The sequence below is a fragment of the Zeugodacus cucurbitae genome, chromosome 2 (genome assembly GCF_028554725.1).
Source record: "Zeugodacus cucurbitae isolate PBARC_wt_2022May chromosome 2, idZeuCucr1.2, whole genome shotgun sequence".
Lineage (NCBI taxonomy): Eukaryota > Metazoa > Arthropoda > Insecta > Diptera > Tephritidae > Zeugodacus > Zeugodacus cucurbitae.
This window is the reverse complement of record NC_071667.1, coordinates 18,393,102-18,418,645: the sequence shown is the minus strand read 5'-3', so window position 1 is coordinate 18,418,645 and position 25,544 is coordinate 18,393,102. Positions and strand designations below refer to the sequence as shown.

The window sequence follows — 25,544 nt, the reverse complement described above, 5'->3', positions numbered from 1 at the left end:
ACGGGAGGGGGGTTAAGATCACTCGCGCGGTCGGCTCCCTACTGAATGGTCGTGTGCGGAATTAAAAAAAAATTGTCGCAAGGTTAACGGGAATAGGGGAAACTTGGCACCTGTTAGTAGGCAAACAAACGGCACATTCGGCCTTGCAATTACTCCTAAATTGCAAATGAACGAAACACCAGTCGGCAAAATCGCCTAAAATAGCGCTATAACGAAAATTTTCCAAATATTCAAGAAGTCGCTGGAGGTACTGCACAGGACTTTATAAGATCTTGATTGTCGACGAACGTTTTTGGTGGAGCCAGGTATTCTGTTAGCAGGTAATTTACGCCAAACTCTTCCAATTATTCCTGGATCAACTGTTACTGACGGGCTAATCGCATGCTTAAAATCATTTAATTTGTGGCGACACAAAAAGAATAGCCAATTAACAACAAACATATGAGTTGGAAATGGTAGGGTCGCAGTTGACACCTCGATGGATTAATAGCATTTCCAACAGATATCTGTCACTTCATTGACTCGAAAGAGAAGTTTTCCTGACATGAAACCTCAGTATGATAACCATAAATGACTGATTGAATGACCTATATTGGTGGTAAAAAAAAAGATATCGATGATCTTAATGCGACAATTTAGAATTTCGGTCCAAGAGAGTTGACACAGCTACAAACCAGGATGACGTAGTCAATTATCCCAAACTATTTAAAATTGCCTGTACTATCACAACTAACTTTGCAATTAAAAGTAGTGTGAGTTGTCATCATGCTGCGTAACATAAATCAACCTCGAGTAATCAATATCGTCGCCGAAGCCAAGATTGGATCAACTTAATTTAATGTATTCCTTAGCCACAAAAACGTGTGGCCGGGTCTGCTAGTGTGTAAATAAAACGGCAACCTTGCATTTTTACTCTAAATAAAGGGATAAATACTTTTTCTTTAAAATAATTGTTTACTCCCATATAATATCACAGCTTCTAAGCGAACAATGTTATTAGATAGAAATATGTTTCGGGAGACTCCGGTCTAAATAAAAAGTGATTGGGATTTATATTCATTTAAAAAACTAAAGTCATATATCAATTTAGCTTATGATTCGAGATCCTCCATCATAGGCATATAAACATTCCAAGTATTGACAGAAGAACTACCAATAGAAAATTACTTTTCAAATAATAGATATTCGTTTTGAGATCCTTATTCTCTTTTCATTGTTTATTTATATTAAGTCTTTTATCTCCAGTTTCATGGTCAGGGTTGCAAGTAACCTTACCCCCATAGAGTGGTAACAAAAATTGTATCTTTCTTTCGTTTTATTGCCATAAATTACCAATTATCAATATTCATCTTGGCCTTATAGGAAATTTAGAAAACCCTAATAGGTCATCAGGCCTCAAACATATTTTGTATCGAAATATTCATCGATATTATGAAAAATCTTCATAACAGTTTTATCTATATCATTGGCCTTCGAAAAGTTGGTGCCATGAAATATTAGTCAAACAAAAGAAATCATATTTGGCTTTCGTTAATTAACCCTTTCATGTCAGAATTAAAATGGGCGGAGCTAACATTTTTTTTAGGACAGATATATATTAGTCTTAACTCAAATATGTAGTGATAAAAATTTCAAAGTCCTATGTATCCTGGTTCATTAGTTACAGGATGTTGCTTATAGGCACAAATTAGATTATTATAAAAAAACTAAACACTTTTTTCGTGAAAATTTTTTTTTAAATAACTCTCTTATCTTTACTTATTTATACAGTCCATTTTGTTTTAAAATAAAACAATTTTTTTTTTATGTTTTTGAGCACTTTTTGTATAAACACTTCAGTATAACTTTTCCGCGAAACCGATTTTGACAATTCCACTCTGCGGAGAAGGCCTACTGAATGAATACGTGCACAGCTCATTACAAAAAATGTAACTGTAAGCTTGCACAACACATAAGTCTACATAATTGAAAAAACCGCTGGTCAAAAATATTTAAATAACGAGAGTTAGAAGCCAATAAGTACGATGTTGCCTATAGGCAACATTTGGCATGAAAGGGTTAATGAGGAATGAAATTTAATGTTAAATAATGAATACATATATCTTCTGAAGCATATTAAAGTTGTTTGCCAATTCGATCGATTCATACTGGAGAACAATAACACCAAATGCGATGTCCAAATATTATTTTCCTCAGTCAGTTGAGAGAATTATTCAGTTAGTGCCGCTAGTAATCGTTTCAAAAACACTAAATCCTTCGTTACATGTCAGTATTTTTGAGTCACATGACGCTTGCATATCAATGCATTTGCCACTGAACACCAGCAGAACTGCGGGCTCTCAAACCGTTCATTTCATTTTACCAAATTAAAATTGAATTTCGCTCGCATTGGTGTATATGTATAATCGATTTCGCTGTGAAATGTCGGAAAATATTTGAATTGCATTTGAAATGCGAAGAGCGCATTGCAGTTGTTGTTTCTACTTGAGTAGATTCAATTAAGTCGCGGTTCGTATTTTTGTTTTACCTGGAATTTAAATTAAACGTGAACTAAATGGATTTGAATTCAGTGATCACGCGAACACGCATAAGTTTGTGGACGGTAAATACTGTGATTTGATATACTATGAGTTTGGATAACTGGTAAAAAATGAAAGTCTTCATTTTTAGAAGCCTCAAGTGCTTTGATGATTGAATTTGAAAATATGACAAATAAGACAGCGAAATAGGTTCCATTTTATTAAAGTTTCAATGTCATACAGTCAGTTTGAGTTCGTCATGCGAGGAATTATAGGCAAATCCGATACTGGAGATGAAGATTTTGTTGGCAAACTTAGTATTGGAATCAAGAAAAAAATAGTTCTTAATTTCCTAAGGAAGGCTTCTATAACTTTTTTTCAATGGACCGTTGGAGAGGTTGATTTTACTTAATTTCCATTTTATTTCAATTTCCAAATTCATATAAATTACTTGAATGGTCTTTACCACATTATTTCATAGTAATTTATTTTGCTAATCAGTCCTTTTCTCCGTCACTGTGTATCCCTTCGGAGTTTACAAACATTTATTTATCTGTACACGTACTTAACACCCGCTAAATTTCCAACAATCCACCATTCAACGTTTAAAGCTGCGTATGCCAACAATCAACAACCATAAAAGCATGACATTTTATTACAAATAAAAAGCACACATTTCCAATGTTGCCACATCTCGACAATGGTAAGCGAATATCTAGCAGAAGTAGTAATAAGTGAAAGCAAAATCAAAAACAAAAACAAACAAGAAACTAATGTAAGACAGCGAAAGAAATTAAAATGGAGAACGTTGCAATGAATGCATTCGTATTGAAGGGAATTCAAGAGTAGTATGCTTAACAAATATGTATTAGCGCGTGAGATCGAAAAACATGTACGCATACTGATATCCTGCTAGGAAATGGAAGTGATTCGAAGATTTCCCCATTATATTTTCCATTCATATAAGGTACATAATGGATATTACACAGTCCAGCCGGTTCCAGGGTGTGTATTCTCGTCTAACACATTTTTGTCACCTAATTGAAATATTCTTAGTATCTAATTTTTCTATGTTGTATGTAGAAATAGCTCCAGTGTCGAAATTAGGGTCTTTCGAAAGCTCCTTTTATTATAGCAAGATTACTTCACCGCCTTTTTTCAGTTGATATTTCGACACTTACCTATATAAAGTAGAGCTCTTGGTATTCGACTAATCGACTAACCGAATAGGGCATTATTCGAATAATAATATTCGGTTTGCACTATTCGGATAGTCGTCAGTCATCGATTATTCGGTTAACCGCTCATTTTCGACTATTCGGTTAACCGTTCGTTGTCGACTATTCAAATAGTGTAAGTTCATTAATTTTCTTATTTTTATTGAAAAAAAAAACAACATTAAAGCTAACGACTAACCATTAAGTAATGACATAATAGTTCAACAGTTGTTGGGTGCAAGCAGCTTCTACGTTGTGCCACCATGTTTCCAGCAATGGAGGACGTCCTCTCTGATTTTGATAAAGTGGCTGGAATGCGGAAACTTTAAAAAATCAAAAGCTGTTTGGATTTCAAACAATTTTCAATCATTTTAATAGTGACAATATAACTCTTCGAATAACCGCAGTTGAACGACTATTCGAATAGTCGTAACATTGCGATTAATCGAATAGTACTAACCGGTTAATATTCGTACGAACGGTTACAAACCGGATAGTCGAATAATCGGTTTTCAGGTTCGGGTTCAAAATAAGTTCGGAATATATGTATACTTATTTTAACCACCATCGAATAGCACTTCAATTGACTTCGAACGCAAATAAAAAGCTCTGATAAGCTCCTCCAATTCCTCCACTTTCCAACAAGGCATTAGCTCTTGCAAACTCACATATTTCGACACTTATATGTTGTATGTTTAGCCACGGATGTGGAAACAATAAAAGTGTCAGTTACAAATGTCGCCCACATAACAATTGTCTGGCTGCTGTTGTCTTTGCCTCCTTGACGTCACAAAGGAGCAAGTGTATGTACGTGTATGCACTAGTAAGCAACGGAATGTGAACTCTAATTGTGTGTCTGTGCGTTGATATGGCAAATATTGCGGAATCTTTTTTTCAGGAAAGAGAGAAGCTCATCACAGTTACAACTACAGTCTACCATTGAGTTGATTACAAGCAAGTGTATTACGTGAAAGAGTGCTTTATCCTTGCAAACGCTGGAAGGCAGCTGCAGTGGAAGCAAAATTTGTTCGTTAAAATTTAATACCAATTTGCTAATCGTAAAAGAAGCAACACTATTCTACATAGCTAAGGATTCGTTGGCAAGGAATAATGGTAAAAAATCTTTAAGGGATACATTTAAATATCTAAGCAGAATTATGTTAATACACCATCGTTTAATTCAAGTTATTAATATATGTTTCATAGGCAGGTATAAGAACCAATTTATACTAATTACTTAGTGAAATCAAGTCCTTCTCTACAAAGTTTATTTCTATATAGCGAAGAGCTTTCTATTCTCTGACTCTACATGGATATATTTTTAGAACTGGAGAGTTAGTAAGAATGAAAGATGTTGACAGAAACAAAGCTATACCTTAAATATCTCTATAGATCGCATGCTTGGAATGTCAATATCTGTGTTTTCAGTTTTTCTCGAAAGTGATGACAATTTTTATGTATACTACCGAATGACTTTTCAATCGACCTCCAGAAATACTAGATACTAGACACTCTGTTGGGTTGAAAAAGAGCGCGAGAGAAAGAGAGAAAGAGATAAAGGGAGATTGAGAGGGAGATAGGGAGTAAGAGAGAGATAGAGGGAGATGGTGTTAAAGCGAGATAGATAGTAAGATTGGGAGGAAAAAAACGAGATTAAAAAATTTTCTCAATTCGAACATTTCAGCATAGTGATTAAAATTTTTTTGAACTACTGAAGAGCTTTTTAAAGCTCGACTCCAAGAATACTAGATACTAGACATCTTGCGGGGTTGAAATAAAACGCAAGACATGCAGGGAGACAAATAAAGACATATAAAGCGATGAAAAGAGAGAGAGAGAGTGTCAAAATGAGATAGGGTGTAAGATTGGGGGAGCAAAAACGACATTAAAAAGTGATTCTCAACATTTATTCGAATTTTAAAACATTTCAGTAACAGTGAAACTGAGTTTGAGTGTCGAACTGTCTATACTCTCATTAAGTTTTCCAAAGAACTTTATTAAGTTTCAAGAACACAACATTTTGAATACATTAGTGTGTATTTGTCGTTTTCAAGTCGTTTGAGGTTATAGTTTTTTTATTATTATTTTTAATGGTGAGCGATCCATTCTTTATAAAATTTAAAAAATTATTTTGAAACAAAAATTATAAAAATAAATTTCTACCTTTTAGCTAAAATATCAATTTCCAAACACAAAAGAACTCAAATGCACCACTTGCTGTAATGAAAAATGTCCGAGAACCTTTTAAATATCTTTCGCTGTCACTTGTGTATGGCAACAAAGTGGCAGTTGAGGTGACAGTTATTGCATTCGGGGGCACTTGGCATGAACACCAGAGACACTCACGCACACACAGGCATAAATGCATTTTTAGCAAGCAAGTGCAGAGTTGTAACCATAAGCTTATGAGTGTGTGTGTGTGTGATACTTTTTATTATTGTGTGCGTCTGCTATGCCATTATAACACATGTAGCAGCTGTAAGAGTGTCACTTGAATGTTAGAACAACACAAGTCGTCGTAATAAAAACAAGCATGAAATAACATAAAATCTGCAGTTGTGGGTATGAAATGGGTGTGAACGAGTATGTGCATGTGTGTGAGTAGAATAACAGACAACATGTTAACAACACAAATATAAGTGTTGCGCAGTGTACACTTTTTATTTAAAAATATTGTGCATTAGAAAATCAAAACAGTAAATGCACTTGAAAGCGATCCGGTGTTATGTAGGTGTCTTCATACATTTACAAAGACATGTACATGTGTGAGGAATGTGCTGAGAGTATTTGTGATTATTTGGGTGCAATCACAGCATCAGTTGGTCCAAAATGAAAATGAAAGAGAAAATTATGCTTAAGAAGATCGTGTTATCGTTAGCAAATTATCAAAGGCTCTGATTATTAGATTTGATATGAAGAGGCCATTGCGAAATAACTGAACTTTTAGCAAAGCATCGTCGAGCAGTGGGCACAAAAGTGTTGCTAGTCCTTGCTCGATGTGAACACACAAGCAATAGCCATATTTCAGCCACATTATTCATTAACTGAATGATGATCAATATCACAATTCTTTTTCACGTTACCTTGCGATCAAATCAAAAATCTCATTAAGTCTTTAAAGAAGCAATTTGAAATTGGTAGAACTAAACAAATTGATGCAACTACAAGTTTGAAAAGCATTCACTAATACATACGCAAATGTCAAATCGAACTTGCTGCATGCATGTACTTTGTGGTCACATAAAATGATTGAGGAAAGCAACCAAGGCATGAATAGTCCAGTGACAAACTCATCTGCATTCCTGGAAGTTTGTAATTTCAGTCATTTCTCTGAGGTTTTTCTTCTACTTGTTCTTCCTTCTGGCCAGTTGTTTTGCCTTGGTGCTGCTTGTTTTTGGTTTTACTATAACGGTATCGTTAACATTGCATTTCAATACACAACAACAACAACCCACACAAAATTTGCCTTTCATTTTTCGAGAGTTCATTTTGAAAAAGCAAAAAAGAAGATACTAAATAAATATATCTGCATAAAATAATATTATGCATGTATGCATTTCCTGTCATTTGCTGCGGTGGAAAACAAGTAATCACAATTTTAATTCACATTTTCGGAACTCAATTAGGTTGCAATTTGTCACTGGAAGGTTTCACGTCAATTCTGGGAGATGTTGGCTATATTTTGCTTGCAATTTCTTTTAAATCTTATTTGGGATCGGAGAGCTTTCAATGATTACTAATAAAGTAAAAAAGGCGTTTTTTAGTTAAAATGAATCCTAATATTATTGAATACCTTTGGGTTCGTATTAAAAAATCTGAAATATTTGACTTTACAGCAGATGTTGACAATTTTCGACCTGCGAAGTGCTAATAAGTAGTTGTGTTTACACTTTAATAGAATGTGTACCTATAGTCTCCATGAGACTATTAAAATGAAATTAAATATTTCAAAGAAACAAATAAGTTTTAGTGCTATGAGTGTAGTTGCTTATAGAAATAGTGTTTTTCGAAGTTGAGTTTAGTTATGTTGATGGAACTTTCAATTCCTTAACATTTTCTGACATAATCTTAGGCGTAGATTAATTATTTCATATATTAAATCTTGAATTTACTAATTGCCAAAAGGCTTATGGTATGTAACAAGTGGTAGTTGTAATAGAAACAATCAAATCGTGTGCGACGTATAATAATTTGTAATACAAAATATCTGACTAAAACAAACGTTACAAAGAAAATACAAATATTCTCAGATGGTACAGAAGGGCTGCACTCAAATTTCTATACAAAATTTGAAAGACCCTATCTCGGGAACTACTAGACCAATTTCAACGAAATTCGGTTCAATTTCAATGAAGATGTCGGAACAAAACTTTGCAAAAATAATGCGTTTCTAGTGTGACATCACCCATCTTAAAGTCCCCGAAATCGGACTGTAACATTTCAAGGCCCTAGATACCGAACATGTGGACCTCAGGCCTTAAGGTAAAGTGAACGTAAAATTTGGGATATAATATAGCTTGGTATCAAAAATAGTTGAAATCGGTCCATGAATTACCCCAGTCCCCATATACTATATATAATGGTTTTTGTTTACAAGTGGATTTTATTCCAAATATGTGGTTCAAATTGTGTGTTCTCTTAATAAAATTTACTAAATAAATTGCGAGAGTATTAAATGTTCGGTTACACCCGAACTTAGGCTTTTCATACTTGTTTTTTTGTTTAAAAGAGAGTTAAAAATTTTATTGTATGAGGAATACTTTCGTATTGTGTTCTTTCTTCACTACAGAATATATAAATGCGCCCAACATGGAACGTCTGTGCTTCCCATTGTCAAATATGCAAATATCAACAGTGGTCATTGTGTATATATATGTATATGTATATGATAACAGCACAGAACAAATACTTCATTTGCATACATATGTACATGACCGTTATGCATATATAACAAAAATAGCTGAGATAGCAAAATAGCAGCAAATATTTGATGACATTTTACTTATATGCAACGAATGCTGAGTAAATATCTATATACGTATAAACGCATGCAACGGAATGAATGAGAAATTAAGCAAAATGAAAGAGTAGTGCGTGAACGGACTGTATTGTCGTAGAGTTGCCGCCGCTGTGTGAAGATCGAATTGTAAATGTATTCCACACAAAACACTCATACGACCTGTAGCACCTTTTGCGCCAACTATATGCATTTGAGAACAACCAGCGGGGTGACGTGATGAAGCAGTGGGAAGCGATGTTCAACTGAGCCATTTAAGCTCTGCCATATTCATGTGCTGTCACTATTAAAGATATTGTGCATTTTTGTTGGCTTATATAAACACAATGCCTTGTATTTATTTTCATAACACTGCTGTTGTCCTCATACATACACTCACATATATATATATATATATATATATATTGCTGGTAAATTTATGCAGATCTTTATTTATTTGCTTGCAAAAATAAAATGTCGTGTCAAAATGAATAGTCAAAATCAACATGCGCCTGCATGGCTGTGTATGTGTGTATGTGAAGACACGGCAGTCACCTTGTTGCTGCTTGTTACTTGTTTTCCTGATTTTCGGATTTTTGCTGCTACAACAGCTGAGCTTAATTTGGCCAAGTTTTTATTATTATGATTATTGTTATGACTTGTGGCTAACTGTGACCATGTTACGTAGGTATGTATGTATATGTGTATGCGTGGTTGATTTTCTCTGTTTTTGTGCGCAATATGCATATTTGTATCCTTATATACTTGTATAAAAGCTACATGCAGTAGTTTGTCCAACTATTGTTATTATAATTGCTTGTTTGTTATTGTTGTAACCAGATATGGTAAACGTACTTTTTTAACTACACAGTACTTTGCTACATATGCAACTAAATATAATTGTAGCTCACTGTGTGCAAGTTTGTCTATATGCTATCATTTTCCAAAAGGGGTTTCTTGTCATATCAAAATTCTGTATATAGAATAAGTATTAACATTTTGCGGCAAACATATAGAAAGTGGAAAAAAATTAGGGAAACTTGAATTAGTGAAATTTTTTCCACTAATAATTTCACTACTGGTCTGCTCACTTTCATGCAAAGAAGTTGCAGGTGAAAGCCCTTCAAAAGAGGATCTATAATATTGCCCCTTGAAATATGCAACAGTAGATATTTTCTTATTGTGATAAATGCCAATAGCCTTACTTTGACAGATCAGACTTGAGTCGAGTCAAACTGTCATAACTGTTATTATTGTTTGGCATTTCATTATGGAAAGACTTACGCCAAAATTATTCAACTTTATTGCGAAAATTCACGTTCTATAAAGCACACTGTGCGTACTATTCGCAACACCATCATCACCCATCTTGAGATCCAGCATTCATTATTGGATACTATGCGACCGAAAAGACCAAATCCAACACGCAGTGTAGAAAATATAGCAGACGTAGCTGAAAGTGTATTAAAAAACAGTGGGGAGTCGATTAGGCGCCGTTGGCAGCAAATCGGACTGTCGTATGGAACGACTTGTCACATTTTACTTCGATATCTTAACCCCTAAATGCATGAGTTCAGCCTTCCGACCACTTCGTTAGGTAACTGTTAACTGAGTATAAACTTTTGAAAGCTGTGGTATTTTTTAAATAAGCATTTATGACGTCTACTGTGAGTAAACCAAACTGCGATACAGATTAATTTGATCGAATCACGAATCCTTAATTGTCTTAAAACGCATGTACCATATATGGTACGCCATGCATTTAAGGGTTAAATTGAGATCGCACAAAATACAGCCTCCGCTTCCCTCTATGGGTTTTTGAAGTTCCAAGAAGATTTGACGTTTTCTAGTCTAAATTCTGTTCAGCGATGAGACCCATTTGTGTGTCAATGGGTATGTAAACAAGCAAAATTGGCGCATTTGGGACGAAACCTAAAGAGATTCAAGAGCGGTTGAAATGGAAGCTCGTGATCTCGACGACATTTGGTTTCAACAAGACGGCGCCACTTCTCACACATCGTAGCAATTAATGGATTTATTGAGAGAACACTTCAGTGAACAAATAATTTCATATCTGAGAAGGCATCTGAGAAGGAGCCGTGGACAACATTTGATAGCGATAATCTTTAAAAATAAATACCAAAAAATGCTCTTTCGAATGATAATAAAAGCTCCCCATTCAATTTGAATTTTCTGTGTAATTTTATTTAAAAAAAAAGTAGGGAACCCTGAAATAGATCACTACTTAGTATACTCAGAAGATTCGTGAATAGTCATCTGCTAATCTGAGACTTATTTTTTAAATTTTTTGGCTCTGCTTAAGTATTTTTATAATTTTGTTAGGCTGTTGAGGGTAAGGTTACAACCTTTCGAAATCTATTATAATGCCGAGATTTTCTTTGATCATATAAAGCCAACATTTATGTTTTTAATTTGAAAAACAAAATTAATATTCTAAACTGAATAGTATAACAACAAGTTAATTTATAAGACGAAATTAAAGCCTGCTCTGCATATTCGCCCGTTGGAACAACTGTGACTAACAAAATATGCTTTTTAATACCGTTACCGTTGCGGCACTTTTGCATGTGAACACTTTCCGCAAGCTTATCACATATGCGAGTACGTTATACACAAATGACTTCCAGGAAGCAGATAACACAAGTGGGTAAATATGCATTGCATGTATATATGTATATATAAACTTACTAATATGCACCAACAATAACAACAAGTAAGGAAGGGCTAAGTACGGGCGTAACCAAACATTTTATACTCTCGCCATTTATTTATTTAATTTTATTAATATAACCTACAATTTGACCCACATATTCGGCATAAAGTCCAATAGTATAACGAAAATCATTATAAATAGATAGTATTATGAGGCCTGAGGTAATACCTGAACCCATTTCATTCATTTTCGGCACCAAGATAAATATAGCCAAGACTATATGCTCACTTAATTTGGCTAAGCTATTTCACATATACCGATATAGTGTCGTAACGAGTAACTTTCAACATAACCTTTGTATATGAGGTGGGCGTGGTTCACATATTTTTCAGTGTGTAATGGAGTACGTAAGGGAGCTGACTACAGAAAGTTTGTTTTATATAGGTCTGGTAGTTTACGAGATGTGTACAAAAAACTTATTAGTGGACGGGGCCCCGCCCACTTTCCCAAAAAAGTACAAACATTCCCCTTCCTAGTGCGATCCTTTAGGCCAAATTTTACTTTTATAAATGTATTTATGACTTCGTTACAACAATTTATAGCTTTTCGGGTTTCGCTCATTTTGTGGGCGTGGCAATGGTCCGATTTTGCACATTTTCAATAGCAACCCTGCCAGGGAACAAGCTCCCAAGGAACATGTGTACCAAGTTTCGTCAAGATATCTTATTTTTATTCAAATTATCCGTTGCACGGATGTACGGACAAACAGATAGACATCCGGATTTCAAATCTTCTCGTAATCCTGATAATTTTGATATACATAACCCTGCATCTAACTCCTATAGTTTTAGGACTTACAACTAACCTTTTTGTCAACAAAACAAGTATACTCTCTTAACAACTTTGTTGCGAGAGTATACAAATGCACACAAGCTCATTTAAGTTATGTTAGTATGTAGTTAACTGTTAGCCAGCCGACAGAGTGACCACCGACATGGAGAAACATATGTATTGCAGTTACTAGTTGAGTTTGTAAGGGTATATTTGTATATTTTAAATACTTTTGACGTAATTACCTTGTTATCCTTTTGCCATGAGCATGTGCCACGCTTATCGATTACTTTGCATGTTAGTAAGGCGTCCTGACCCGGATTCACTTCGCTATACTTTGGCTGTTCTGAGAATCTTTGAAAGCAATTTGTTCCTGGAATTGAAGAATTAAGCACAAATGAGTCAATAAATAAATAAAGTGCATATGGTTGTGTGTATGTATATAGGAAATGCATGAGGGATATCAAAGGATTTGTTGCGCAAATTCAACACTTGTATAAACTAAGCTATAAATAAATCCAGTTATACATAATTTATAAATATTTATTCTGTGGTATTTGAGTTTATGTTGGGAAATAAAGCAAAATTTTTTAGAAGGAGCTCAATAAATTTTATAAAATATTCTCAATGATTGGTTTGCTATTAATCTTTTTATTTGGAGTTCGTTTCTTATTTCAACATATTACTTTTAATACATGTATATAAGTTCTGATAGTTGTCAGTAAAAAACATCACTATCTATTTACATATGCCTTTGATAGCTGTCATTAAATACATTCCTGTCATCAGTTGTTTAATTAATACTGTGATATTGCTTAAGCATTAAAAACGTTTAGAGTGCAGATAAGGAAGTATTGGTATCCCAAGCTCAATGATTTTTTGTTAACCTGTGACCTTGATAAACAGTCTGTACAGAACAGCAGAACAACTCCACTGACATGCTTATCCAGCATTACGGCACAATCATCTCCACTTGGGATGACGCTACATTTCCATTTCCTTTGTTTAACTTTTATTGTTCTTTTTATCTGCATATAATTGTCAAAATGAAACACTCATCTTTTGATCTCATTTCGATGACAAACGATATGCACACAGCACAATAGTTGTCAAGTGAACCTGAAGCAGCATCAGCACCTTTTGTTTTGCATACTTCACGGCGTTTTGCATTGTCGAACATTTATTATTCATTCATACTCATTCGAGCATATACATTGATGTGTGTGTGTGTGTGTATTTATTGCTATATTTATTTATATATGGGTGTATGTGTGTATGGATGTTTTTGCTGCCATGATAATTTATTATGCAATGATGATGATTGCTATCGTTTATAAAATAAATTTGCAGCTTCACTAAGCACAAAAGCACAATATGAGCACAATGGAAAGGCAAACACTATGCGAAAAATGCTTTATTTTCGTATGAATAATGGAAAACGCTAAAAGGAAAATTGTTTATGTAAATATATAAGTGTGTGTATGTATTTACGGTTATGCATATTAATTGCTGCAAAATTTTAACGAAGAACTAAACGATCGAATGGCAATAAAAATGAAGCAATAACTATATGCGTGTGCATTTACTTGTGTGTGTTCTTAAAAAACTTATCTGCACTTATATTGGCTATCAACTCATATTATATAAGTATTGTAGCTCAAGTGCTTGTTAATTGAAGTAAATGAAGGACTTTAAAGAGCTTTACTATGCAATGGGGTTCAGTAGTAATAAAGCTTTAGTGTTTAAAATATGCTCAATTAAATGTATTGAATAAAGTAGCGACTATATTGACTAATTAAGTAACGGCTTAATTGGTCTGACTGGACTGATCTGACTGCCCTATTATTTATTAAAAAATATTTAAGCACTTAGTTCCATATATATATGTGCAAAAATGTATTAATATTTTACAATATAACCAGCTTTGTTTTTGTAGAGTTGCCGCCCTTTTGTAATGTCGTTTAATAATATATAATAAACTGAGCATTTTAATCTACGTTGAATAAAAACATGTAAGTGTTCTTTAAGATATGTATTTTAATTTTTGAAAATAAAACTTCGATCCGACGCAGGATAATTATGTATTTATAAATTTCATTTAAATCTACTGAGCGGTTTTCGAGTTACAGTTGTCACCAGTTCAGTTAGTTTTGAGAAAAACGCATATACAGTTTCACACTCGCATGTTGGAGTGCCCGAACGTTCTTTGTTATTTGTCGAATAAATCGAATAAAGTAATTATCGTATGAACTTCAAATTTTCAGAGAATATTTTTAAGATATTACACTTAATGAAAATGCAAAAAAATAAAATGATTTTTTGAATATACTTACTAACCCCTTATGTTGGCAAGTTTGCCACCTTCTTTTTTTCAATTTCTGAATTAATACCAGAGACAGACAAGCAACACTTGTGCATTTAGACAGCTGATTGTGAAATCTGATTATTCATTAAAAAAAGTAAACAAATCTATTTGCACATTTTCGTCGCCGGTTATCGTTGTTGTTGTTGTTAATAGTTATTATTTCTATTACTATTACTACAGTCGGCGCATTCGCGTCTTGGCTCCCACGTCACTGTTGACAGTCATAACTTCGAGGTCGTAGATAATTTCGTATACCTGGGAACCAGCATCAACAACACGAACAATGTCAGCCTCGAAATCCAGCGCAGAATAACTCTTGCCAACAGGTGCTACTTTGGACTGAGTAGGCAATTGAACAGTAAAGTAGTCTCTCGACGAACCAAAATCAAGCTCTACAAGTCGCTTATCATTCCCGTCCTGCTTTACGGTGCAGAAGCTTGGACGATGTCAACATCAGATGAGACGACACTAGGAGTTTTCGAGAGGAAAATTTTGCGCAAGATTTATGGTCCTCAGAACATTGGCAACGGCGAATACCGCAGACGATGGAACGATGAGCTGTACGAGTTATACGACGACATTGACATAGTTCAGCGAATAAAAAGACAGCGGCTACGCTGGCTAGGTCATGTTGTCCGAATGGACGAAAACACTCCAGCCCTGAAAGTGTTCGATGCAGTACCCGCCGGAGGAAGCCGAGGAAGGGGAAGGCCTCCACTCCGTTGGAGGGACCAGGTTTAGAGCGACCTGGTTAAACTTGGGATCTCCAACTGGCGCCGAACTGCGAAGGAGAGAGAGAGGTGGCGCACTATCGTCGATTCGGCTATAACCGGCTAAACGGTTGCAACGCCAATCACATACATTACTATTACTATTTAAAATGATATTCAATAAACATTTTTTTTCAATTTTCGAAATGGTACCTTTCAGGTACTCAAAGTGCATTTAGATTATTTTATTTAATTAAAGCACCAGAAACGGCGAAAGTACTGCTATCTGATTTCTGCAAATAAGTGGATGTCATAGTCAATGCACTTGTGGTACTGTTAGCAAGAACTGCTTTATATATGTCGCCACAGCAATCAAATAAATGGCGCATGTCAATCACGCGCCATAAATCATTTGTTAATGCTTTGTTGCATGCAACACATGCGGGTGGCATACTTGATTATACACGCAAATTTGTTATTTACATATTTTCATACATTTACATATGTAAAATACATACATACATACATACATGTATGCAAAAAAATCGCATAAATAAAAAATCCCGTCAGTCAGTGGACGCTCGTTCTGGTCATTGATATTCATAGCATTTGTTGTTGTAGCTTTTACTTTATTTATAGCTTTCGCTTTCGCTATTGTTATTGTTATTATGACCGTTCACCAGCAGGCGGTGACATATGACGCGTAAATGAATGCGGGTTTCAATCAAATACGATGGTGAGAAAGAGAAAAACTGGCGCCACACGTAGATGTGTAGATGTTAACAAGAGTGTGTGTATAAAAGAAGTTTGTATATTTGTGTCAGTGTTATGATATATGAGCACAATCACGTACATATATACATAAGATATTATTTTACTACACGTGTATGTAGTGTAATGTGTCACATATTTTTAGTATCCCATGGCGTGTACGCAATCTTCTACGTACCAGATAGTATTGCACTGAGCTTTTAATTGTTAGATTTGAAAGCAAAACTTGCAGTAATCGAAAATTTATAGACATTTTTAGAAAATTTAATTCCGAAAACAACTGTAATCAACAAATAAGTGCAACTCTGAAGTAGTGACTTACTTGAAGAGCGCATACGAATATATGCTAATATTATGTTACATATATATATATATATATTTGGCGTAAGAACCGCTTTAAGCGATTATAGCCGAATCCACCAGAGCGCGCCACTCATTCCTCCTTTTTGCTTTTTGCCGCCAACTGGAAACACCAAGTGAAGTCCTTTTATTCGCTGAACTATGTCAATGTCGTCGTATAAATCGTCAGCTCATCGTTCCATCGTCTGCGGTATTCGCCGTTGCCAATGTTCAGAGAAACCCCAAGAGTCGTCTCATCGGAAGTTGTCATCGTCCACGCTTCGGCGCCATGCATCAGGACGGGAATAACGAGCGACTTGTAGAGTTTCATTTTTGTTCGTCGATAGAGGACCTTTACTTTGCAATTGCCTATTCAGTCCAAAGTAATACCTGTTGGCAAGAGTGATTCTGCGTTGGATTTCAAGGCTGACATTGTTGGTGTTGTTAATGCTGGTTCCCAGATAAACGAAATTATCCACAACTTCAAAGTTATGACTGTCAACAGTGACGTGGGAGCCAAGACGCGAGTGCGCTGACTGTTTGTTTGATGACAGGAGATATTTCGTCTTGTTCTCATTCACCACCAGACCCATACGATTCGCTTTTTTATCTAGTCTGGAAAACGCAGAACAAACGGCGCGGTTGTTGCTTCCGATGATATCAATATCATCGGCATACGCCAGGAGCTGTACACTCTTGTAGAAGGTTGTACCTCCTCTATTTAGCTCTGCAGCTCGTATTATTTTTTTCAGCAATAGATTGAAGAAGTCGCACGATAGTGAGTCACCCTGTCTGAAGCCTCGTTTGGTATCGAACGGCTCGGAGAGGTCCTTCCCGATCCTGACGGAGCTTTTTTTCAGGGATACCAAATTCAGACATCGCGGCATAAAGGCAGCTCCTTTTCGTGCTATCGAAGGCAGCTTTAAAATCGATAAAAAAGATGGTGAGTATCGATTCTTCTCTCTCGGGTCTTTTCCAAGATTTGGCGCATGGTGAATATCTGGTCCATTGTCGATTTTCCAGGTCTAAAGCCACACTGATAAGGTCCAATCAGTTCGTTGACGGTGGGCTTTAGTCTTTCACAATACGCTCGACAAAACCTTATATGCGATATTGAGGAGACTTATACCACGGTAGTTGGCGCAGAATGTGGGGTCTCGCTTCTTATGTATTAGGCAGAGCACACTAAGATTCCAATCGTCAGGCATGTTTTCTTCCGACCATATTCTACAAAGAAGCTGATGCATGCACTTTATCAGTTCTTCGCCGCCGTATTTGAATAACTCGGTAATCCATCGGCCCCCGCCGCTTTGTTGTTCTTCAAGCGGGTAATTGCTATTCGAACTTCTTCATGGTCGGGTAATGGAACATCTATTCCCTCGTCATCGATTGGGGAATCGGGTTAGCCATCTCCTGGTGTTGTACTTTCACTGCCGTTGAGCAGGTCGGAGAAGTGTTCCCTCCATAATCCCAGTATGCTCTGGACATCCGTTACCAGATTACCTCCTCGGCCCCTACATGATAATGCTCCGGTCTTGAAACCTTCTGTAAATCGCCTCATCTTTTCATAAAATTTTCGAGCATTACCCATGTCGGCCAGCTTTTCAAGCTTTTCATACTCACGCATTTCGGCCTCTTTCTTTGTACGTCTGCAAATGCGTCTCGCTTCCCTCTTCAGTTCTCGATATCTATCCCACCCCGAATGTGTTGTGGTCGATCGCAACGTTGCGAGGTAGGCAGTCTGTTTTCTCTCCACTGCGGAACGACAATTCGCATCGTACCAACTGGTTTTTTGGCGTTATATATATTATGTTATAGTCATACTAATTTAAAAGTTACATCAAAATTTGCTTTCAAACTCATAAAAAAGTACCCAGCAACCAGTACTGCATATTCTTATAAAAACACAAATGTATTTCGTTAGAAATCAATCAACTACAGTTGTACATTCAAGCGGAACTGTCAGCAACATGCTCAACAAGACAGGTCATTTAAATTAACGAACATATATGCGCTCACGGGACACGAAAAGTGAAAACAACTTAAAACGAAAGTAAAAATATGATGACATGTGTCATTCATAGTAAGCGAAAGTTGGTTGCAATTTTTTTTTTATTGAAACGTAATTAGATATATTTTTACATTTCATATGATTGCAACTAGTGAAACAAAACAAAATTGTACTAACAAACAATATTTTTCTAATTTTAAAAGATACATACAATGTAAGCGTTTTTTTTTCAGAAACTAAATATTACGTATAATACTTTTTATTTTCGTATAAGTTCGTAGAATGTTGTTCGCTTTAGTCGACGATTTGTTGCAAATGCAGTGCAAATCATTTTTCAGCGGTTCTAGACTTTCCAAATCCGTACAATACACTGTTTAGTAATATTTAAGCAAATAAGGAATGACTAAGTTCGGGTCTAACCGAAAATTTTATACTCTCGTAATTTATTGATACAGTTTTATTAAGAAAACACACAATTTGACCTACTATATTAACGAAAATGATCATATAAAGTATATGAGGGCTGAGATAATCCTGAACCAATATCACTTATTTTCAACCCCAAGGTACACTATATCCAAGACTATATGCTCACTTACTTTGGCAAAGCTATTATTATTATTAACCGATTTATAAGGTATTAAGCCCATCTTATTTTTGAAAAACATACATATAATTAGGTATACGGGAGCTACGGGAAAGTTAGTTAGAGACACACTATTAGAAGAAAAAGAATCTCTCTGAATTAAATTAAAATTTCTGATTTCCCGATTTCGATTTCTTCGCAAGTGATGCCACAGATCATATACAGTATTTGTGTAATTATTTATTCCGCTATCTTTATTGATTCCTAATAATATATTATAAGTGAACGATCAGATGGATATGAAAACTGAGTTTGGGAAGTAGACGTGGTTGTGAAAACAATTTCCTCCGTGTCATCAGATACGATTGGAAAAAATTAAAAATATGACATGATATAGAACTACAATATTTCAAAAAACATTATTTCTTTGTTATTTAACCTTATATTGCCCCCTTAGGAGACATTTTGAGCCGGTTGTCTAAAAACATCCATATAGAAAAGACTTTTGTCGGACATAGTCGAGAAGCATATTCTAAAAAGGTGCTTCTTTTATACAAAACTTTATTGATTTAATAAAAATACTCTGTTTCAGATGTGCTGGTTTTGGATTTCTTTTTCATCAGTTTAATTAATGCTATTACATGCACGTAGAGAGAAGTTTCTATTAATGCACAAGGAATAAGCACAAAACCTGTGATTGTCCTTATACTCTATATTACCAGTTTATATATATATGTATGTATCATATCTATAAATTAGCATTCAACGTAGTAAAGTCAACTAACTTTAATCAACGCCACTTCCTTTGACCACCACTTGAGGGCAAATTACACAACTTTACACTTGGCGCCGACAAATTTGCTCTTAAATTGCAGTAATTAAGCGGCATGTAAATACATACATACATACACATACATACAAATGCGCACACATAGTCGCAATTAAGTAGATGCGCCGCTGCTTGGTATCTATGCGAACGCAAAGTAACGCAAGCGATGAGCCGCCGCCGGCGCCAAGTACGCAGTAAATGATGTTAATGAGTGTAGCGGATTTGTCGCGGTAAGCGATGCGGCAAGTTGTGCGGGTATTTAACATTACCAGTAATTAACATAAATTCTCGATGAAAAGTGGTAATTTATAGCACAGTTAGTTAGTACAGTAGTTGGCCAGGACTATGTATAGCGAAACTTTGCTGTAAAACCGGTAATAAATACAATACAACAAGTTGAGCGCATTCAAGTAACTTAAGATAATAGTAAAATAGGCAATATTATAGATTTAGCGGAGTAAATGAGGGAACCGGACAACATTTGAGTATAAAACAACAGTGCTAAAATGCGTAAGAAAACAGTATTATTTATTGCTTATTTTTAGGTGCAATAAAATTGTTGTTGAATCAGGTGAAGGGATGCTCATTATATATTTCTGAAAATTAAATAGTCTTTCTGACAAATATAAACGGAAATATTACACAGAGCAAACGGATCGCTAATTAAGGGTACCATTTCAAATTGCAGACTTTTCTACCATCAGAATAAAAGTGAGGTTCTTTTTAATTTGAATAGAGTTTTCATTTCAAAAATTAAATCATAAGAATTTTTATTAAAATACAAGTAAGGAGAGGCTAAGTTCGGGTGCAGCCGACCATTTTAGACTCTCGCAATTTATTGCTATATATTTATTAAGATAACACACAATTTGACCCATATATTCTGTATAAAGTCCAATAGAAAAACGAAAATCATCATATATGGTTATAGGCTGAGGTAATTCCTGAACCGATTAAAATCATTTCATCACCAACATACATTATATCTAAGACTAGCTGTGCCCGCGACTTCGTCCGCGTGGAATAGTGATTTTGGGCTGTGTCTTTATCTTCGTCCGCGTCAATTTCTGTTATCAAAGAACTTCTGCGTAAATTATATTTTTTGTTTTATTTTCTGGTGGCAGAAGAACATAGTGATTTTCTCCGCAACCTTATCTTGACAACGCGACATATAATTGGCCATGTGAAAAGCAGTCTTGGCGTAAATCGATCCCCACGTGTTTAAATGTTTGTCCCTGCGATTTATTAATTGTAACGGCGAAAGATAGCTTAAGGGGAAATTGAATTCTTTTAAAATTAATAGGTGTAAATTTGACTTGAAGTCGGGTCCCGTTGCATAAATTAGGTGGTTTCAGACTTCTAAGTAAAATTATTGGGACGCATATTTTTAGCTTAAGGGAATGTGCAGGAAGGCCACTTGGGTTCAAAGAATTTAGAAACTCCTCCATTACATTATCAAGAGATGTGTATGTGACCATATCTCCTTCAAGTTTATTTAAAATTATGTCATTAATTTCGTCCACGCTACTGTTTCTCGCCGCCAATATTGCCCTTTGACACATCCGTTGGTGATCTTTATTTTCTATTTCGCTGATGTCAGGGTAAACTTTTAATATTAAATCCTCAATGTTACCTACTCTTACTCCTAAATCGCGGTCAATTCCAATTTTATTTTCAAAATGAGGTATTTTCCCGTCTCCTACTAAAAGTAATTTTGAAGGGAAAATTATACTAAATCTCCCCAAATGGGCTCTCATATTTGTCGATAATTATAAAATATTTACAAACTTCCATATTGGAGAACTTTTAAGGCAAGACTTTACAATGTCTGTTCTAGTTCCCCTTACTATTACGGGTAAAGTTTGTCGAAAGTCCCCAGCAAACATAACAGTAATCCCACCCATGATTTTATTTATTTAATAATCTACATGAAAACAAAAAAAGGATTAATTACTGTGAAACCATTAGGAACATAGTAATATGTGTGATACTATATAGAAAACAACTACAAAATGAAAATGTGTTTAAAAGGTATTATTACGATGATAATATATCGCATAAACAAATTAGCGCTGCGTTCGACCGTTCAGTACGCAGCCGACCGCGCGGCATGGTCTCTCGTAGAGCTACGCAAACACCGCTTTTCGCCCGCCGGCCAGCGCAGCGCAGAGTGCGAGTTGATTTTGTTTCGGAGTTATTTATTTGTAATATTATATTTTAAGTTGTTCGTTGAAATTAAGTATCGTCAAAGACATTCGAGACAAACAAACAAAAAAAAAAAAAACAAACATTTCCTCTTTATAATATTAGTATAGATTAAGCCCATCGTATTTTTGAAAATCCTATAATTAGCTTTATGAGAGCTAGGGGAAGTCATGACCTGATTTTAACCCTTTCTGGTACAGAGACACACTATTAGAAGAAAAAGATTTCCTCTGAATTAAATTAAGATATCTGAGAGATTCACTGATATTTTCGGTAAAAAATTACCATAAGGCACTGAGATCTTCATATTCGACATCCGGGGCATTGAAAAGTTATAGTCCGATTTCGACAATTTTTTCAAAAGCGATGCCACGGATCATATACAGTATTTGTGTAAAATTTTATTTCGCTAACTTGGTTCCTTATGTATATCTTATCAAGTGAAGGAATCAGATGGACTTCAAAATTGAGTTATATGGGAAGTTGTCGTAGTTGTAAACTGATTTCATCCATTTTCCCCACGTGTCATCAGGGTGTCAAGAAAATATTATATACCGAATTTCATTGAAATCTGTCGAGTAGTTCCTGAGATATGGTTTTCGACCCATAAGTGAGCGATGCCACACCCATTTTGCATTTTCAGCTTCAGCTTTTCCATTGAGTGCAGCTTCTTTCTGGTATTTATTCTGTAAAATTTAGTGTTTTCTTTCGTTAGTGAGTTAACGCACTTTTAGTCATTTTCGACCTAACCTTTGTATGGGAGGTGGGCGTGGTTATTATCCGATTTCTTTCATTTTTTTTGGGACTGTATTAAGAAGTGGCTAAGAAAACCGACTGCTGAAAGTTTGGATTATATAGCTTTATTGGTTTGCGAGGTAAGTACAAAAAACCGATTTGGGGGCGGGGCCACGCCCACTTCCCCAAAAAATTGCATCCAAATATGCCCCTTTATAGTGCGATCCTTTGTACCAAATTTTATTTCCATACTTTATTTATGGCTTTGTTATGGCACTTTATGTGTTTTCGGTTTTCGCCATTTTGTGGGCGTGGCAGTGGTCCGATTTTGCCCATTCTATGGTGCCAAAAAACAAGTGTGCCTAGTTTCATCGAGATATCTTAATTTTTACTCAAGTTATAGCTTGCACAGACGGAGGGACGGACGGACAGACAGGCATTCGGATTTTGACTAGCCTCGTCGCCCTTATTGATATTGGGTGTTCACATAACACCCAAAACAAAACAACCGTTATGTGAACAAAACTATAATACTCTCTTAGCAACTTTGTTGTGAGAGTATAAAAATATTTTTTAATCAAACTTGGTTTTTTATTGATAATAAAAGCCTTAGAAATTTGTTTCGAACCTTTGTATAACATTCCCTATATGTATGTGTGATTTCGAGTTCTGCTGTTTTTTGTTTGCTATGCTATAAATACTAATTTTAAAACTAAAATTCTTAAAACGATCAAATACAGAATATCATAAAAAAATTAATACAAATACAAAAAAATTTTTGCTCGGTCTTATAAATATTAATTTGCAAGCTTGTCACCGGCATGTCTTGGGAAGTGTCAGCGCGTAGTTGGCATCGATGTGAATATCCGTAACATGAACACATAATATCCGTGACTAGGTATACATGTGGCTATACATATATGTACTATGTATATACTTTGGTATATTTATATAAATATGATCATGTACGAGCTCCCCCGCAGCGTTTTCAACATTTATCTAAACACATTCACCTGCAACCTCAAATAAATATGCATTTGACATACTTGACATCTGTCAAAATATTTCGGAATATTGGGAAATGAAAAATTGTAAGAAAACTTAGATGAAATGAAAAGAAAAATCGCTATAATCTATTTGCGAGAATGTTTTGTGTGTGTGCACACACATACATATGTATATACGAAAAAAAAATAGCGGAAAGTGTGTGTGTTCAAAGAAACACACATGCTTAAATGGCAGCATAAAGAGTGAGTTATGTCAAACACGTTCCACAAATATCATTTACCAAATGATTCCAAGTGTTGCGCACATACGCGCAGGGGGAATCATACACACCCACAATCACTCACACATATATACCTATGCATATACACACATTTTATTATTTATGTATTATTGTTATAAACTGTTATATACACACTCAGCCATAACACAAAGTGCTGTATGCGTATAAAGGTTATGCGTGGCGTAACAAAGCAGAGAGAAGCGAGGCAAAATAAAGATAAATTTCTTAACCTTCTGGCAAATCAAAAATTCACGATGATTTGTTAAATTGCCAAATTTATCATAATAACGGAGACAGGTTTTATAAATTTTCTTTTTCTTTTTTTGGCGCAGAAAGCGCATTAGTTTAAGCGCATGAGGAGTATGCATGTGGAAGAACAACACAGGACAGACGTCGTGAAAAAGGTCTTAGTCAAGTTTATGACTGCAACATATCAAAATTAGGTGGGAAGCATTAGCTAGAGAGCAGGAATGGTGTGCTGGCAAAGAAGATGGTTTATAAAGAGGTATGTGTTGAATAAGGTCTAATGGCGCTTTCTCTAAGGTATATAACAAATACTCGAAATATTTTATTCAAATATTTTTGTCTTTTGAATTTCGCGGTTATGTATAAAGCGCTACAGAGCTCGTATTTGGCAATACTATACTTATTTGAAAGGTCTTGACATAACTTACAAAACGATGCTATGAATGATTAGTTTAGATATTGCGTTCATCAGTTATAGACGTGTAAACATGGAGTTTACTAACTCCGAAATTCGCGCTATTTTAAAGTTTTCCTTCGTTAAAAACCAATCCGCTAGAGGAACGTTCCGTGAGATTAATCGTGTTTTGGGGGATGGTACTCTATCACTTCGAACTGCGGAGGAAAGGTTCCGACGATTCAGAGCGGTTGAGAACGACACCATGGATAAGCCACGCGGCGGAAGATCTGTACCGACGAATACCGATCAAATCATGGAAAACATCGAGTTAGACCGGCATGTGGCATCTCGTGACATTGCCCAGGAGATGGGAGTTAGTCACCAACCCATTTTACACCATCTGCAGAAGGCTGGATACACAAAAATACGATATGCTGCTGAAACGGAACGAACACGATGCATTTTTAAAGCGGATGGTGACTGGCGACAAAAAATTGATCACATACGACAATATTAAGCAAAAACGGTATTGGTCGAAGGCCGGTGAATCGTCCCAAACAGTGGCCAAGCCGAGATTGCTGTGTGTTTGGTGGGATTGGAAGGGAATCACCCACAATTAGCTGCTCCCATATGGCCAAACGCTTAATTCTGCTAACTATCTACTGCGAACAACTGGACCGTTTGAAGTAGGCGATCGACAAGAAGCGTCCAGAATTGGCCAACAGGAAGGGTGAGTGTTCCATCAGGACAACGTCAGAATTGGCCAACAGGAAGGGTGTAGTGTTCCATTAGGACATAGCCCCAAGTGATTACTAACTGTTCCTG

At 35.5% G+C, this 25,544-nt stretch overlaps 1 protein-coding gene across 8 annotated transcripts in view; it reads right to left on the bottom strand.

Moving 5' to 3' along the window:
• The window catches only part of LOC105217589 (kin of IRRE-like protein 2), a 392,862-nt gene that overhangs the window by 116,972 nt on the left and 250,346 nt on the right, over nt 1-25,544 (bottom strand). For all 8 annotated transcript variants that reach the window (XM_054225738.1, XM_054225739.1, XM_054225740.1 and 5 more), the window contains one exon: nt 12,483-12,610. In XM_054225738.1, the coding sequence (XP_054081713.1) occupies nt 12,483-12,610 (128 nt within the window). The remainder of the gene's footprint in view (nt 1-12,482; nt 12,611-25,544) is intronic.